This window comes from Cuculus canorus, chromosome 20, assembly GCF_017976375.1.
Source record: "Cuculus canorus isolate bCucCan1 chromosome 20, bCucCan1.pri, whole genome shotgun sequence".
NCBI lineage: Eukaryota > Metazoa > Chordata > Aves > Cuculiformes > Cuculidae > Cuculus > Cuculus canorus.
The window spans coordinates 2,768,043-2,787,159 of NC_071420.1; the positions used below are offsets into that span (position 1 = coordinate 2,768,043).

At 41.1% G+C, this 19,117-nt stretch overlaps 1 protein-coding gene across 1 annotated transcript; it reads right to left on the reverse strand.

Annotated features, from left to right (window-relative positions):
• Positions 1–237: 237 nt before the first annotated feature.
• Positions 238–18,284, reverse strand: INTS2 (integrator complex subunit 2). The gene is made up of 24 exons (XM_009567415.2): positions 17,960–18,284; positions 17,365–17,503; positions 16,594–16,696; positions 16,236–16,349; positions 15,279–15,409; positions 15,008–15,181; positions 14,245–14,471; positions 13,293–13,418; positions 12,661–12,732; positions 12,460–12,574; positions 11,703–11,771; positions 11,132–11,266; positions 10,470–10,646; positions 9,651–9,759; positions 8,951–9,055; positions 8,328–8,492; positions 7,935–8,136; positions 7,286–7,411; positions 5,576–5,765; positions 4,403–4,648; positions 3,484–3,591; positions 2,360–2,465; positions 2,011–2,187; positions 238–1,508 (listed from the first exon to the last, which is right to left on the reverse strand). The coding sequence occupies exons 1-24, from the start codon at positions 18,250–18,252 to the stop codon at positions 1,339–1,341; spliced, it is 3,579 nt and encodes a 1,192-aa protein (XP_009565710.2). The 5' UTR covers positions 18,253–18,284; the 3' UTR covers positions 238–1,338.
• Between the last annotated feature and the right edge of the window lie 833 nt (positions 18,285–19,117).

Here is a 19,117-nt window from a genome sequence, read left to right on the forward strand (position 1 = left end):
AGGTTGGATGGGGCTTGGAGACCCTGATCCAGTGGGAGGTGTCCCTGCCCATGGCAGGAGGTGGGACTGGATGGGCTTTGAGGTCCCTTCCAACTCAAAGCATTCTGTGATTCTATGAAAGTCGGTGACTTCTCAGGCCAGGCAGGCCCTGGGCCACACGCACCCTACGAGCCCAGGGCCCACTGGTGAACCTGTTACTGCTACAGCACATAAAATCATACTTGAAATGGTGGAAAAAAATACATACGTTTAGATTATTTACATACTTTACATCAAGAAGACAGAAAGACCCTGGGTAGGCAGAGGCTGTTACAGGCAGTGATGGCATCCTGGTAGTGCTGGACCACAAACCCAGGCATGGCTTGGAATACAAGATCAGTCTTCCCAAAGCACGGTCCGGCATGGGCAGAGGACAAGCTCTGCAAGGTTTTCCCAAGGCCACACTGAAGAATCCAGACTATTAATCTCTGGAATATAAACTGGCTTAAACTAAAGAATATTCTACTCACTTAAGGACGCTGTATGCTGTCAGTTGAGAGAAGAGCAAACACTGGGCTTACAAGTTCAGCAATTCGCAGGCTTTGAAGCACTGCATTCGATTCTGGCACTTACTTCTTTAACACTCTCATCTCTTTTAAACTGAAGCATCTGAGCTGCATTAAAAACGTATATTCTTTATAAATCACATTCATACAGATCATTTTGTAGTACCAGTACTTTTTCTTAAAGAAACTTTTAGACCAGTTTCAAACCTTTAATGAAGGCTGGCTATCTTTAAATGAAGTTCCTGATCTCATGAACTGAACTTTGACCAATACTGAAACACAAGTATAAAAGCAGTTAAACCATTTTCTTAGTACTCAATGTGATGGTGCAAGTTCCTTCCACCACTTTCTCAATTCTTCCTTGGCCTATTTTATTCCATCTTGCCCTGCAAGACTTTGGAACAGTTCATTTAACTTGAGGGAAGCGTTTCCATCTCCAATTTTGTTCACCCATCAGTTTGCTCTTTGCTCAACAAATCAAGTATTCACTTTTCAGAGTGTTATAAAACCCCTTTGAGTGTTGCTGCATCGCTTCAGAAATGAAGCAAGCCTGAAAATCATGCTTCACTAGAAATTACTTACCAGCCCCATCAGCCTCAAAAGTTCTCACTGGGAGCAACATAAGCCTCTTCAAAGAATTCTTTTCTTTTCAGCCGTAACTGAATTGAATGAATGAAAACCATGAACTTCTTGTGCCCCAGTTCCTCAATCCACTTCCGCAGCTTTCTCCAAATTTAGGCACCACAGACCATGGGACCGTACTAGCTACAGTACAATTTCTTTTGCATTCTTCCTAAACTCCACTTACGCTCATGTTAATTATTTCAATGATAGTATTTTCAACACACTGGCATAACCGAACATCAGGGTCCATGCTTGCAATGTCCCTTGAACAACTTTTGTTGGATGAATCTTTACAGAGTCCTGACATTTCAAGCGGTTTCTCCTTTAGTTGCTGGAGACCTAGGAAATTAAGTAAAAGAAACTAAGTCCATATAAAGAAATTATTTTTAAAAAAAAATTGTTATATTACACCCATAACACAAGCATGTCATTTGACTTTGCATTTCCAACAGATTAGGAAGATTTATGTGGCCATTACGCCTCATCTGAGGGGCTGAAATATCCATGTATTCTCAAAAAGCCAACAGCCTTTGCTGACGTCTTTCATCCTTAGACTACTACAGCACAACACTTGCATGCAAGGATACAGCCTGAAATGGTACAAGCAGGGAAATAAAAGAGAAGGGGCAGTATGAAGCGTAATAAAAGGGGTACTTTCAGCCCCTTTGTCCTTTAAACTCTCTCCTCCAATCCAATTAAATTCACCGGTTCCTATTCCTTCTACATTTTTACAAGACACCTCACGCTGCACTCCCAATTACACTCCAAGTTTTGAAACATTACCATAATTTTCTCCCTGGGACCATGACATTACTTTGGAAATATAAAGTACTTTACTTACGTGTAATAATTGGGTCAAAGTCTCTCGTCTGCGTAGCAACATCAGAAGCACAAACTTGTCCTATTTGTATCAGCAGAGACATAATATCCTCATACAAAGGAGGAAAGGCTTGACAGAACGACACCAAACAAGGCAGGGTGGGCATGAAAAAGGTGTAGCGCTTCGACTGCGTTAAAACTATCAAGGAAAAGGTTAAGTAAAAAGGAATTACTATAAAAATCCAGTCAAGAATTGTTGTTATTCTTAAAATAGTAATTAACACAGTGGCGTTTAGACAAAACTGCATTTAACCTAGACAAATAGTTCTAATTTAGACAGCAATGTATTTAGGCATTGCTGGAGTGCTTACCTGTGAGTAGGGTTCCCATCACGTTGATAGCTAAACGAGCCACGCTAAGAGATTTAGGTAACGCATACTGGATACACAAAAATGAAAGTAACTGGATGGCAAATATCTGTTCAGTAGATGAAAGGCAAAAGAGAAACAGGCAATAAAGTTACAGATTGCTTTGCACTTCATAATCGAAGCTCTTCACGTACCTTAGTATATATTCCCTGTTTTACCAATGAGTACATTAAAGCCAGAGAAGCCTTAATAGTAGTTATTCTGAGTTTTCTTCACATTAAGAAAAAAACCCTACACATTTAATATTAATCAACGTACCAGCATACCGGTATCCCCACAGATACAAATTGTTTCAACATTAACAATGAGCAACAAAGCAACAGAATTTACAATACAACCCTTGTAAAAGCTGTTTAAAGTCCAATTAGTTGAGTGACCCCTCATGAGCAGTAAATCAGTATTTAAGAAGGGATTATATAAGAACAACAGAAGAATCTTTAGCCCAACAAATTCCATTTACCTACAACCAGCAAAATACGTGATCTCCCCCTGTCACGGTACACTAAATCAAGGTCTATAAATTGCTTTAGAAAGTAGTAGTAAATGGTAGTAATATTCCCTGGAAAAAGACTCCAAAGTCAAACTTTGCAAGAGAATTAATAGAATTTTGATCTTCAGGCTGCTTCATCTGTTCTACAGAATATCTTTGCAAAAAAGATTGTAAGAATTTAAATCTGCATAGAAGTTCCTGTAGCTATAAAGTATCAGATAAAAACTAAGCAGGCAAAATTTTTGCCAAATGATTTATGGTTTTATGATTTATGAATGAAAGTCATTACTGAGAGTGCTTTTCTTCATGTTCTTGAAGGGAATACGGAAATTCTTGAGTATTTCCTGAACAAATGTACAGAGATATGTTAGAGGAGTTATCACAATTCCTGTTTGAAGGGGATTTAAAGGACAGGCTTTTAATTTAAGGTAGAAGTGCTACAGATAATTACCTTAATAGACTAGGCAAGTTAGAACAGGACTTCTTTTGGTGATCCTTTTTATTTTTTCCCCTTAACTGATACTTCATCAAGGTTAACTACTCACAGTGACTCTCAAACTAGATGACTGTACAGTACCTGTTTTTCAAGTTCAGGCTGAGCAATGAGCTCCGGTATGAAATCCAGACAGATGTGCATTGACGGAATCCCTGCCACTGTCAGGGCCAGAAGTTCACACGGATAACCCTGTGTGATTAGGAAAACAGATATGTCGGAAGTGTTTTAAAAATTCTGCTTCAATTAAGATTTTAAATAACTAATACACTTGTAAATCTTTCTTTCAGAATTGTTACAGGCAACAGGCCTGTATCCCAAAGCAACAGCAGACAGGCTGGGTGACAAACCCACAGTCTCTTCAGTTCTTTATCCTCAATACTCAACATATTATTTGCCTAGAAACTCTCCCTCCACTTCCCAGACTAAACCAGATTGCAGGGACCCTTCCCTTCTGTTTTTCCCCTGCATTCCCAACTTCACCATAGGCCCCAACTTACTTATTCCATGGCTGCATCATTACTACATTTTTAGTCATTCAATCAGTTCCAGGTCAAGACAAATTAACTCCTCTTAAAAACACTGCCATCTGGCAATGAGCAATTTAACACACACTAAAAACACATTTATAGTAAAAAAATTTGCTAATCTTTCTGTTGTTTCTTTGGAAGACCTACACCTGCTCTGGCAGGACCAATCTTTCTCCTTTCACTGTAAAGAGATAAACTGTGCCCTAACAAAAAGGAAATATAAGAATATGTTTTCATTTGAAGCCAAATGATAGTTTTGAACAATCACATACTAATTTAAAAACATGGCCAGCAAAAAGTAACCCACCAAAGACACGGAACAAGTAATTATAAAATTATATTCTTTGGCCTAGAATGGACAAACTATAACTTCTGAGGAACACAACAGCCCTATTCAACATCCTTTAACCACTTCATTTGGCTCTCTCCAAACCAGAGAAAGTCCAGAAGAACTACAATAATGCAAAGCGGACCTGGAAATGAACTAGTTTGACGATGTTGGGATCAGCTATATACATCTGGTGCAGCAGACAGCAGATCAGACACTGGACCTCTCGAAGATTACACAGCAAGCTATCTTCTTCTTCTTCCAGTTCAGGACTCTTTGAGCCTGTGGTAGTGTGAACACTCTTTAGCAAACTGTGGGTGTTACTGCTCTGGGCTTTCTCGTCTTCGGTAGGTAAGCAGATCTCTAGAAGAATCTGCACAGCAGCACTGTCCTGTGAAGAAAATAAGCAATGGGACATGCAGGAGAAATCCCACCGAAATCAAAGAAATCAAATACAAAGTAGTGACCACTGAAGAAATGGAAGACTGTCAGGTGTCTGATTTCTAGCTAAAGATTTTTTTTGATGTAGAATAAAAACAATTCAATCCAAGAATCAAAAATCCTGTAGAGTATTTAAAAAACCCCAACATTATCTGACTAAAGACTCAAAAAACAAAAGCTTAAATCCAACAGAACATCACAATCACAGGTCAAAAGAGAAGAATTCAAAGGAATCTCACATTGTTTCAAAATAAATATCCAATGGTCCCTTAAAGCATCCAGATCAGAAAAAATGTGCACGTGGCCATGTAACTCTCAGTACACAGGGGAGACTACCCTGAACATTTAAATATAGAACTTCCTATTAGGTTAAAAATCATCTTCTAATAGGGACTATGTATGTGACATTCTTCCAGACAGAGGTAAGAGGTGGCTGTGAAACAGAATTACTCAAGAATTCCCATCATGTCAAGCTAAGTAAGTTAGCCATTCTTCAATCTCCCGCTTTACAATGCTGGCTGCTTCTCAAATAACACAGTTTGAATGATCATGCATATCTCTATCACATTTATTCCTGTTTTACTGCTCCAAATCTAAATACAGAAAGAGCCTCTGGATAGCACAATCAATAAGGAGAAAGGGCTAGTAAGCAGAACTCTTCTAACTATCAAAGCAGTTAACCAACACAATGCCTCAGACTAGAGAACAGACAACCAAAAATATTTAACTAATTGAATAGAGGCTTTTTTTTTTCTCGTGGTATCAGAAGTCAGTAAAAAAAAAGTAAAAAGGTCCCTTTTTTAATTTCCTGTTTCTGTATTTCTGTGTTATCATTGCCTTTCCCCACATCATTTAATATCTATTTCTTCCCCCTTACCTGAGCAGCAAGCAATGCATTTTTTAATTCTTCCCTTGTAACTTCTGGGGCCTCTGGACCCATCGCATTGTTTTGGGATGGCCTAATGTCCTGCTCTGCTGTTTCTTTTAGGTGAGAATTGAGGAAAGCTTTTGAAGCAAGGAGATAACCATTCAACATGTGCAAAGTTATATCCATCAGAGGAGGACTCCTGATACAGGAATAAAATAAAGGCATTCAGTAGGCAGAACAGTAAGACAGTAATAATATTAACAAACTAAAAGGACTCCTCAAAGGTTCGTTTGGTTGCAGATTGGTTCATACTAAAGCTGTTTTCCCTCAGACAGCAAAACACTAAAGGTCACAACCCTTTCTGTTGCCCTGCCATTCAGTCACTTCTTTCATACACACGTGTACACGTACACCCCACAAAACCAAGGAATGCTGAAGAATCTGATTTCTGATGAACAAAGGAAACCTGAAAAGGGTCAGCTGTATGTGAAATACGGATGAATAATTATCCAAATGATAGGGAACAATAAGGCGGACAAGCTGTGTACTGTCTCCACAATGCTAAGACAGTTGTTTTCAAATTACACTGCATTATAAGTCTCCCTAGCAGTTGTAGAAACGTGGGATTTTCAATTTGCACCCAGGGCTGTAGGGACATACATTTAAATATTTCACCTACAGGTTGGGGATTAAAGATGTCATCAAGAGAAACTTGAAGTCTAGCAGAGCTGTAGCAACTCAAATGAAAATACGATTCTCAGCTCAATTGCTAAAAGGCAAGGAGGGACACAAGCATGCAAACGAGAACATGAAGAACAAATCCGCCATTTATTAGGAACAGAAGGATAATAAAAAAGAGGAAAATAAACCTCAACTGACAGAAAACGTGAAAAAGAATACATAAGGAATAAAGCTAGGGGCTAAAGTACATTTAGAATTATTAACCGTATCTTTTTAGAATAACACATGCAGTTTTCTTCATTACTATGAAAAAGCAAAGCTACAATTTATAACTTCTGACTTATTGTTTGCATTATTTTTTATTCTTAAAAGCTGGTCCATTGCTATTGATTATGATCATTTTCACTACTAAAATTCTCAGCTTATTCTTCTGCATCAGAGCCATACACATCCTCCTCTGTCATCACTGGCATCTAAAGAAACACATTTCTAAGCGCTGTTACCAGACTTCCTTGAGAAATTAAGCAAATCCCCCTTTGTTAGAGCCACGAAACACCCACTGGCAGAGACCGCTACCCAAAACGATGGGAAATCTACAGGCCAGCGAGGGACGGCAAAAGCCAATGGAAACGGAAGGATGCTACAGCTACAACCTCGACCACCCCTACCCCCACGTGGCAGCAGCCATTTTAAGCAAGCTGCAATGTCTGTTTGGAACAACCGCGTGCACACACACATCTAAAATGGATGATCTATGTACAAAAGTTTCCAAAATAGAACTGGGGGTAAGGTTGTCCAACAAGACACTCAGCTGGACAGTAAGACATGCTGTAGGCGCAGGCACAGCTCGCTCACTCCTCAGGCCAACAAGTTTCATACAATAAAGATGGAACTTACAAGCTCATATGATCCGTTTTTAAACATGTTTTGAAGTACTGAAAGCTTTTACGAAGTTTCTAGAAGACACTTTCATGTTTAGCACTCATGATGTGTCAATGCAAGTACCACAGAAGATAAAAAGCTGAAGGAGATGCTTACCTAAGAACTCTCTGATCGCATCTTAGCACAATCAAAGGATCAATCATCAGGTCATTCTGCGTGTATTTCTGCTGTCGGACTATTTTTACTGAAGGCTGCAGAGCATTAACAGTCATCACCCACAACCTAAAAGAAGATTATTTTAATTATTTTTCCATTAGATAATCTGTAAGAGAATCATGATCACACAAGCATCCGGATGCTCACTTATCTCAATTAGCTGTATTTTTCTAGGCCTATCAAGAAGTAAAAACCACACGCTTTTTTGGTGGCCCTTGAAGTTAACCAAGATACGGTTAAATTACATCCACTAGAATCACAGCAACCAAACTGTTTTCACCGCACCAGAGTATCCAGTCTCTCAGAAAAAGTACATACTTACAAAAGTGAGTTTATGGTACAGCAGCAATTTGTCGCAAACAATGTCACTATAAAACTATTCTCCTACACTTCAAGCGAACTGGTGACTCCCCTAAGAACAAGTACCCCATCTTTTAAAAGCAAAGGCTAAAACTTCAACACAGCAAAAAATAATGCAACTCCAACACATTCTACTCAGTTGCAATCTCCCATTTCCCAGACAAAGGCACTTTATCGTTATTTTTGAAACATACTTGCAACAACAAACTGAACTGTATTTTGATCCCACCTTCTTGGCATCACAGTGTTCAGAACCATCCATAGTTTATTTACAGTCTGAAGAATCCTTCGAGGGACTCCAGCATTCAGCAAGCAATTCATGTTTGATGTCAATACTTCTGCATATGGGATCAATTCACCAGCTGAGAGAAGTGTTAAATGTTCCAAGATCTGCATCAGCTGGGTGTGATTTCCAGGCAGCATGGAAAATGCTATAAAATAAAGACAATGGGATCTTGGTAAAACTGGACTTTGACACTTCTTCTGACTTGGCAGCAGAACATTTTCATTACAGAGATGCAGTGCAATCAAATTAATTAAATGGCTACAAGCTTCCAAATCCACAGAATTCCAAACCCACAGCTGCGAAAGAATGCTGCTAACTTCAAACAAAGTTATTTACCTTCTTGGAGCTGTTTAGGAGAGTGATTCTTTGCCATATTTGTCAGAAGCATCCTCCTCAGTAAGGCATCAGTGCCCGTGATCTGTTCCTCACAGATCCAGTCTTCCACAATGCAGAGGTGCGGATAGTTCGTCGCAAGAAGGCGCAACAGTGAAGAATGCAAGCCTTTGGGGGGGTGAAGAAAGTCTACATCTCAGATTTGAGTAGCTACATCTTTCACCTGGACATGTTTGTGCCTATCATTTCAACAACAGACTTTCACCAAATCACTGCCAAGAAGTTCAATGAGCTTGCATGTTCCTTGCCTGATATTCTAACTCCAACAGAAAGGAAAAGTTACCTTTTGGAAAGGTGGGAGGACCCTATAGCAACGCTTAACCTCAGTCTGGAATAATTCTAAATTCTCACGCAATTCCTACTCTAAAATCTAGGCAAGACCTACTCTAAAAAGAACTGCCTTCCTCAGACGTTCACTAATATATCAGTAACATATCAGTATCACACATATCCGTAATCTCACTAATTGCTATGGCCAAGGTTTTAAGGAAACAGAAAGGAAGGCACACTATGAAACAGACAATACCCACAGAGCTGGAAACGCACTTTGCCTTCCACAGACATACCTCCCAGTTCCTGCTGCAGTCCCTGTGCCTGCCGGATGAGGTACTTGATTGGAATCTGATCCATTAATGCTGAAGAGTAAGACTTAGGTTTTTTCTGCATGGCAGCTAAAAGGGAACAGGACAAGAAACCGTATGTAACTGTTAGAGATGAAAAAAATTATTTTCCCAACTGAATCAACAAAGAAAATGTAAAGCAGTTGTCTCTATGTCATCTAGGTAAAACAGAGAAAAAACTGAGGTAAACACCTCACTCCTGTTAAAGTATTACATTAAGCTCTTCAGGAAAACATTTCTGTGAATGCTTCCGTTTAAAGCTTTTCCCGGCATTTAGGTTTGTTTGTAAGATCTCCATGCTCTCTTTGACCTGTTTGATGACACATTAATAAATTAAGATCTAGAGTAATTAAGATGTATCTGTAATTAATTGTATCTGTATTTGATAGATGGTCATAAACATTTCTGGTCACTTTTTGACCATCTTGGACTTTTTTTAACCTGGAAAACCAATTACTCAACTAGAGTTTTAGCAGAAACTTTATCTCCTGGATTTCTACAGCCATGCTGTATTTATTACAAGAATCTAAACTTTCTATGCTGTGCTTGAATCTGAAAGCAACATGAATTTTGGTTATCACAAGGATTCCTTTCTTTGCATTTAAGTTTCAGTTAATCTATTTCCCACGGCTGCACCTGTACATACCCAGGATCTTCGTGTTTGCCAGAAGTGCGTCCTCGTAGGACAGGACATAGTAGAGGACAAGCAGTTGTGTTGTGATGCTGTATCGTTGAGCAAGACGAGTGCTTTCTCCCTGTACATAAAACCACAAACAAAAGTCTTCTTGCAATCCTGATTCTTGAAAACAAAAATTTGATTTACCCGCAAATGTGACAAAAGATTAGGCAGAAGCCTTGCATAAACGTATCCACCTATATGAGGTCCAAGATGAAAGCTGCAGGGAACTTGCTTTTTTTTTTTAACCCTCTTTTTCTTCAACCCTCTTTTTTTCAATAAGTTTCAAACATAAAATGTAATTTTGATATCCTGGGAAATGAACAATGAGTAATGCTAAGATTCCGATGCAAATCAATGCTTGCCACTCATCCTACATGCGTCCAAGGGACCATTCTCATACTTCTGTCAAAATGAAAATATTTTCAAGAACAGCTATAGTGCTTCAGTTAAACAGCATTTTTACCTGATGAGATCAAGTCAGTACAAAAATTACACCAACCCTGCATAAACATCTCCATTTTTCAAACCAGTAAGTGCTTTACTTTGCATTTTTAACAGCATGAGTTGGTGAATTCCCAAGGAAAAGGGCAAAACTATAAATCTGAGTAGCACTAACAAGATTCACTTCAAAGCACATGACCACCGCTGTAGTAGAAGGCAGTTTACTACACAGGCACTAAAGGCAAGAAGTGAGGCATCTTACAGAATCTGCATCAAGCACGTACACAAAATACTGAACCACAGTTTCATGGTAAAGTACAGGAAAGAAGCAAACAAATCCTTTACCCCAGAGAGTCCCTGAAAAACATTAAGTATCTCCTGTTCTGTCACGGGCTGATTCGTGGCCTCTGGGTTGGATTTCGATGCAGGAGTAAGAATAGAGTTAATGTAGACATCAATAAGAGGAAGCAACTGAGGATGGAGCGGAGTGGTCGTTTCACAGAGCTGCCGATAGATCCAGTCCTAGAAAAAAATATGCCATTATACGTTCAGTCTCAAAGATGGAGGGTAATATTTTTTTGTCTCCAAATATATCCCCTTTTAAGTCGTTACAAAAAGGGTAATGGAATGAGGCTTTTACTTTGGAAACGGGAATACCAGTCCTGACCTGAGGCTGGTCACAAGTTGGGTATCCTGGACCCTGCTCTGCACAGGCCCACCAATAAAACTTGTCCTGGCTGGAAATATCATTCTACTAAGATTTTATTAAATGCAGATGGGGGAAAGAGATAATTTTCTTATTATTTTTAACTTCACTAAGTTGTGGTCTCTGGATTACAGAGCTTAAACTGGGTACCCTAACTCAATACACAGTTCCTTCTTCAATTACATGGTAATAGGTACCAAGATTCATCAAGAACTCTGTTCCTAGAATTCAGTCAAACAAACAGCCTGCAAAACCTAGCCAGTATTAAAAATTCTGAACAGAAACAAAATGACGGCCATACCTTAATGGATACTTTGTGCTTGGTGAATGATCGACTTTTTAAAAGCTGGTAAATGCAGTGAATGGGTAAAAACCCAGTAATGTTGGCACTGAGATTGCCTGTAACAGGCACGCGAACTGCATGGGCCGTAACAACCTAAAGGAAAGGTATAATTAACAAAAAAAATACTACAAATCACCTTATCACAACACGTAAGCACAAGGTGACAAAGTCACACAGATACACTCTTTCTAGCAGTCATTTATTTTCCGTTGTTTGGAAGCTGAAGATCATTTTCATGTAGTTAATACCATATGTGTTAAACAGCAGCACAAGTACTACACTCATGAATGATTTCCAGCTACTGCAAAAGATAACATCGTAGTGGACAATTTTTCCCCTTCGCTTCCCATTATTTAAAAAACTCAAGTGTTCAAAAAGCACAATCAGATCAGCACAAAAAAGAAAGAGCCAAGGCTGTTCAGTACCAGCAGGGCTTGGATTCTTCTTGTAGGACAAACTGAAGAGATAACAGAAGAAAAAGGAAGAAAGGAAAAAGAAAAGTATGTGGGAAGACCTAGGCTTAAAGTACCTGTTCAGTGAAAATCTCCTGTGTGAAGATGGTCTTCATTCTGCTGAGTGAGCTAGGCTTAATAACAATCTGAAACAAAGAACAACGCACTCGTAATTTTAAGTTCTAAGCTACTTATTTACTGCAAATTTACTGCAGTACTGTAAATTTACTTCATAAACCATTTATTTTATAAACTATTAACTTTTAACCTTTTTACACTTGTCTCCATTGGGATACTAGGAAAACTTTCACATCTATACCTCAAATGTAAAATAAAAATACTATCAAATGTCACAAGTTCATCACTCCACATCTTCCTGACCTGAGAACTACCTACCTAGCTTTTACATTTCATGAGATGCTGTTTCATGTCAGTAAAGTGAAGGCAAGCCTCTCTCAGTAATTTTCATAAATTAATTATTACATATATAGACAGTTCTTTACTTAAAACAAGAAGTTTGCAGCTCAGTTCGGAAACTTCTTCAATTAGTCTTCTAAAAAAGGTCATTTCTTGCAAATAATGACTTCAACAAATCAGAATTGTTTGAAGATACTGCTAAAATAACATTCCTCTCTATCAAGAGGTACACACAGTGTAATGTCTTTCTAGAGACACTAATTTAGCTAGTTACCCATTTCTTTACCATGCTTTAAGTGTCTTAGAAAACCAAAGTTCTTTATATCAAAACAAAAGCAAATACAAGAGTATAAATACACAGCAAGAAGTGTAAAATTAACAGAGGAACGTACATGCTAGAAAGAGTTTAGAGTTTACCTTCATTCCCAAGGTGGAGCAAACCAAATCAATGATAGCGCTGAGCTGGTTACTATGGAAATACATGGCTACCAGGAGAAGCATCTCCCCAAAAGAAGCAGACACGCCAGAAATGCTAATGATAACAAAGGGGAAGAGTTAATTTCCAGTAGGACTTAAGTACACGTGAGATTACTGGAATCATTAAAAATCTGCTCTCACCTTTCAAAGTACGCTTCTTCCTTTATCATCCAACTAAGCCACATTACCATGAGTTGCTCCTGTTCCGGGGTGCTGCATAAGGAAAAACCATAAAAGACCCGTTTCCCAGGAACTACCGCTAGTTTTTCTATCGATTACTAGCAGAAAAGCCAGTGACTGAGGAATGTGACGCCAGGAGACTCTCTGTCACTTCCACTTCAGCATCCAACAGCTGATAAAGCACTAATATTTAGCACCAACTTCAGTCCAACTGTAAGGCAACTTCCTGTTTTCAATGCACACAACAGAAAGCTGCATCTGCTAAATACCTGTATCGCTACTCTCTTGAACAGGGTCTCTAAAGAATTTAGCCAAAAACATGGTCAATGCAAAAGTGAGCTAGTAAGGCCTGCTTCAGCCTTCAAAAACCACTCCAATCAAAGCTAGCAGTGATGCTCCACTCAAAAGATTTGCTACAAACAACAGGAAGAGCAGAGCCGGCACTGATTAACTCACCATAATGTGACAAATCTCTCCAAACAACACATGGAGATTCGTATAAAGAACTTGGAAAGAAAAACTATGCAGCTATTTGCCTTAATGGTGCTAAAACAATGACATCTTTACAAAGCTCCTCCTTTACAGAGAAGTACCTGACAAGAGTGGAGAAGGCCAGGAGCATACAGAAGGAGAGAGATACAAAGCGAACGCCAGCTGGAGTTGCAGGAGGCCGGCTGGTCATCAGCTGCAGAAGCTGCTCAGCTTCTTCATCAGTTGGCCTAAATAGGACAGGAAAGAACAGAACCCAGGCTGCTGATTTACAAGTGAAGACATTTCTGATCTCATCACAATGGTTAGAGATTACATTTTCTCTCTTCCTGAATCTGTCTGTCAAGTTGCCATCAATAAATGAGCATTAAGATCAACAGGCAACTCTCTTTGAGTTTAAAGATGTAAAAATTTCTGTTAAGAGATAACAGCAGTGAGGAAAACTCCCCCAGGATATAATCTTGCCTATCAGTACAAAATACCCTAATTAAAACTAATAATGCATGACAACGTTACATTAACACTCTCTAAAAAGTAAAAGCAGAGGAATAGGAATTCTAAATTCCTGTAGCGTATGCTGCTAGAGCTTCCAGCTCCTTTCTTATCTACAGACTACTCCAACCACTTGGGCCTGGACTTCGTTTAGCAAGTCACTGGAACTGAATTTGCAGCATAAAGACGGCACCACACTTCCTGCATTATTTTAGATCTTTTTAAAAACAGCGAAGTTGTTAAATGGATCTTTAGTACCAGAATAAAAAAAATTTTCTGATGAGAATGGCATCAGAAAGTAAAAACCCCACCTGCCTCCCCCTTGGCATTAGATAATGTTTGCTCTCTGCACTGTAAAGATAAGAAAATTTCCATCAGGTGGCAACTCCAGCCCTCAGCACATGGGAAGGAGCTTCCCTAGCACTTAACTTAGCGAGCCTGGCCACGGCTGTTCCAAGGGCACTGCGGCATTAAGAAACAGCTCAGGTGACACGTGTCCAAAGCTCTCAATCTCTGTTTTGACAGACAGACACGAATAATAAAGAGCATAAAAACATTCATTACTTCAGCCCAGCAATTCCCATCAAAGCGCAGTAGAGACGTAACAATGCGCTGGCTTTCACAACATGTTCCTCCTTCAGTCCTGAATACACAGACACGTTTGGCTCCATATCAACATCTGCTTCTTCCACAATGTGTGTGCTGCGAACCGTGGGAAGGATTCCCATGAGCTCCAGGAGCAGCTGCCTCCTCATTTGCCAAAGCACAGAACTAATATTATCTCTTTTTCTCTGTGAATGAAGTTAAAAGATGAGAACAACAATGTAAAATTCATCCCAGCAAACAACATGTTACATAAGAGCTTCCATAATGATGAAGTCAACTTAAAAAAGAGAGAGGAATCTTTTTAAAATACAGTTTTCAGTAACGGGGCAACAGGCAACATATGATCACATTACAACAGCTCATTACGTCAAAGTCCAAGTTTTAACTAACTCAAGTAAGCAAGAAAAGACACAACTTCCTATTTTGAACACTGAGGATGAATGTATTTATCAGGCAAACATCACAAACTTACAATTCCCTGGTCTCTGTGCCTATTGAGTCATCTACTGAAAAATCTCTCAGGGGAGCCACCAAAAGCTGCCTTCACGGACACCACTGACTGACCTGGTGGCCCCATAAGAAGTCATTGCCTTATAAAGGCTGCTCCAAGACACGTAACAGGATTTATGTGTGTTCAGACAAAAATATGGGAGCCCAGAGAGTTACAGCAAGCTGTAAGAATATATTCTAAAAAGCACAATGCTCATAAAGATTTTCATACCTGTTGGCCATTTCGGATAAAAGTTCCAAACCAGGTCCGAACCTTTGCATTTGTTCCAAGCAGCAAACCACTGACAAAACACACCAGGTCACTCACTCCATCATCTGAAGCTTCGTTTTTTGTGTGATCCAAAGTCAAAGCCACACCGAGGCCTGGCAGATGACACTCTTCCACCTAGATAAAACGCTCAGGCTCAGTCACCGCTTTTGTTGTTAAAGTTCCAGTAAGGATCATAATTATGATTCTCATGACAGACTAACGATCAACTTACCACCATGCCTCGGACCCTCAAAGCCTGGGAAGGGTTCATTTTACACAGGTGACGAAGTGCTTCTGTTCTGCGACGGCCTCCAACACTTTCCTCGTCCTGCCGTTCACCATTCTTAATCAAACCCCTACAGACTAAATATCCAAGAGGAGACACGAGGGAAAACAAAGCTAAGGCATTCTGTTCAGCTCACTATATTTATCAGCTGGGCCACACAAATCTTGTCGAGGCAACAACTCCTGATCATCAAGAACTCATGATTATCCAGAGAAATCACGGAAGCCCCATCCCTGAAGGTGTTGAAGGACAGGTTGGATGAGGCTTTGAGTAACCTGATCCAGTGGGAAGTGTCCCTGCCCATGGCAGGGGGGTTGGAACTGGATGGGCTTTAAGGTACCTTCCAATCCAAACTAAACTATGACTCTACGATCTACGCTACATAAGCAGAACAAGGAAATGATCTTTCAGAGAAATTACAAGGTCATTACAGATTATGCATCACCAGTTACTGCTCGTACTCTATTTTATTAAACTCATGCATCTGGCAGCCCTGGAGACTGAAATCTTATTGCAAGGTAAAGGATGCCAAACAGGTAACGTCAATACAAACTCTTCACTTTTTCTTGGGGACAAGAACGACTAGCGAGGGTAGATCGGGTTCCTGGCCCCCATCACTCACCGCCTGGGTCAGCCTTCGTGACAGTGACCCACAGAGGCAAAGCTGCAACAAGCACACAACGAGCCTACATGTAGGTTGCAAAAAAGGGTAATCAGTGTAATGAGAATGGGAGCTCATCAGCACCTCTAGGTATAAATGAATTAAAATTACATTTCATAAGCCAAACCGTCTTCTGTTCCAATATTTATGACTCATGCTTTAGCCCAGAATTAATGATATTGCTAGGAATCATTGCAAACCTTTAGAAAAAGTATGTGGGACAAGAACAAAGTATAACGTACCCTCATTAAAGCTATCAGGAACATTGGCCACCAGAAGGCAGAGGAACCAGGCTCCATTCTTAACGTGTAACAGAGCTTCAGCCACATCAACTATCGGCAACAGTGACGGCAGCTCTGCATAAAAAGAGAATTCGAAAAGTCACCATGTTGCACTGTGAAACAAGTAAAGTCTTACTTCTAATATGCATTTCAGTACCACACCACAATCAGTGCCCGGAATATCAATCTGTGATCTACTCCTCTTTCAGAGAGCCAGACAGCCTCTATTAACCTCACTACAGTCACAAGGGCTCCAAAAGTTAGGTTTTTTTTACATGTGCAAGAAGTTAGAAACCACTATAAATATAGAATACTTCACCTGCTTGCAAAATGCAGAGAACATCGGCTGCTTCCTCCAGATAAACAGGACTCTCAAAGAGCTCAGAAGATTTGAGAAAAAACTCGCCGTTTGATTCTGACACCTACAAGACATTATCATCATCACTGAACAGATGAAGCAATTTGTCTAATCAGTCTGTTACAGCTTTAAAGTCAGCAGATTGAATACATTAAAAACTGTCACTATGTACAGCTACCAACACAAAACAGGGAAGAGAAGTGTTTAGCGTAAAAAGCATTTACTAGTGGAAATACTCTGATACGGTCAGTACCGATGGTTCTTTCCAGAAGAAAGACAAATATCTCACTGACAGTTCTAAAAACATGGGAAGTTTACACAGGGAAAATAAAATGCAGGAGAGAAATACAATACATAATACTGCAATAAGAACAAAGAAGTGGATGGAGAAGAGTTACAATTTTGTTTTCAAATGTTTTCTGCACTGATGTATTACAAAATCCCCCTGTGTTTGAGTACAGCACATTATAGAATCTAGACCACATCAGATCACCCTTGTTTGTTCTGCAGGAGAAAGCCTTCCACCAGAAGCTGGGTTTGTAAGGAATTTCATCGTAAGCCACTGCTCAATCAGATGGAGACTTCACATCTTGGTGAGACAGGTAAGAACTGGAGGAGAGCCCTCACACCGACCAGCAGCAACAGAAACAGACCCAGACCGCTCATTTACCTGTCCAGAGTGCATTTTCACTGACATTAAATTTGCAAGCATCCTAATACAGACAAATGTACCTTATTCATAATCGCCAGTAACTCGCTGAGCACGAGACGGAGCCGGCGAGGCGAATCGCTGTGCTCAAACTCCAGCGTCAGGCCGTGCTGAAGCTGTGACACCAGGATGCTTTCTCCACTCCCTCCTCCCAGCTTGTGCCTGGCAGACAATTACAAACAACAATTATCAGATATTTGTGCTAACACAGATGTTTTGTCAGGCAAAGGCAGTGGCTCTGCAGGGACTGACCAGGAAAGGCCACTACGGGATCACAGAATTGTCTGGTTGGAAAAGATCTTGGAGATCACCAAGCCCAACTGTAACTGAACCATCCCTGAGCACCTCATCTACCCGCCTTTTAAACCCCTCCTGTGATGGAGACTCAACCACCCCCCTGCGCTGCCTCTGCCAGGGCTCCGGACCCCTTTCAGTGAAGAATTTTTTCCTGATGCCCAATCTAAACCTCCCCGGCACATCTTGAGGCCATTTCCTCCTAACCTCTCTCTCGTTCCTTGGGGAAAGGAAACAAGACCCGTCTCACTACACCCTCCTCCCAGGCAGCAATAAGGTCACCGGTACGGTCATTGATAAGGACAGCGACGCTTCTCGCGTTACCGGAGCTGCTGCTCCTTGCTGGCGTCCTGCTCCAGCGCATGGAAGTCCACGGAGAGCAGAGCCACGATGGAGTTGACGGCCTCCACGCCGGAGAGGAGCCGCAGGATCAGCTTCTTGTCCTGGGCCCAGCCCTGGCTCTGGTCGGCGGGGGCGCAGAGCGCCATGCGCACCAGGCAGGGCAGCAGCAACCGCAGCTCGGGGTCGCTCAGCGCCGCCAACCTCACCACATCCACCTTCTGCATCGCCTCGAAGGCGTAGGGGCTGACGAACTGCAGCCCCGTGCACTCCGCCATCACCGCCGCCCTCCCTTCCCGCACAGGCGCGGCGCGCCCTGATAGCGTCACGGCGGCAGCGCCGGCGCGCGGCCGTGACGTCACCAGGCGCGCCGCAGGCGGGAGGCGGCCATGGCCCCGCGCCACTTCCCTCCTTCCCCGCCGGTAAATGAGGGACCCCGCGACCAAGGCTTCATGAATAATTTATTCCATTTGAAATCTTTTTTTTTTCTTTTAAAAAGTATAAACTCTTTTTTTGTTGTTGTTTCTCCCTCTTTATTCCCTCCATCACAATTTTGTACAACTCGGGTGTTTCTGGCAGCGAGAGCGTCTGTCCCTCCGCGGCGGCTGTGGCGGCGCCCGGGCCCGAGCTGGCGGCAGCTCCCAGCGCCAGGCCCGGCTCCTCCGCGGGGCGGGCGGCAAGGCGGCGTCTCCCATCACGAAGCCACGGGCTGGGTTCTCCCCCCCCAACCCCAGCGCTCGGTCCTCGCGTCCAGTTCACTCGGAAAAAACCTAAAGTTAGATGAGGAAGTGACCCTGAGGATTGTGGTAGGTCCCAAATCCAGTTTTACTGTAAAGTAAGCTTTACTCCACCGAAAACAAAAAGTACATCCACAAACAATAATAATAATCATTAAAAAACTGAAGCGCAGTCCCAGGTTCTTTTACCAAACGAGACAAACCCAAACCTTTCCCACAGCTGGAGGTTGTCAAGGCAGTAATGTCATACGCTGAAACCCGGATCCAAACATCGTTACCAGACTGATACGCTGAAACCCGGATCCAAACATCATTACCAGACTGATAGGCTGTGCCATTCTCTTGTGCAGCAAATTATATGGTGCAATAGCATTATTCTTTTTTTTTACAACATTTTACTCATTTT

Coding starts and splice junctions, on each gene's coding strand:
- INTS2 (XM_009567415.2), bottom strand. CDS start 18,252: ATGGCGGAGTGCACGGGGCTGCAGTTCGTCAGCCCCTACGCCTTCGAG. Junction 9,760..10,469: donor TTTTTCAGGGACTCTCTGGG/GTAAAGGATTTG, acceptor TTTTATGTACAG/GGAGAAAGCACTCGTCTTGC. Junction 8,493..8,950: donor ACTGCAGCAGGAACTGGGAG/GTATGTCTGTGG, acceptor ACCCCCCCAAAG/GCTTGCATTCTTCACTGTTG.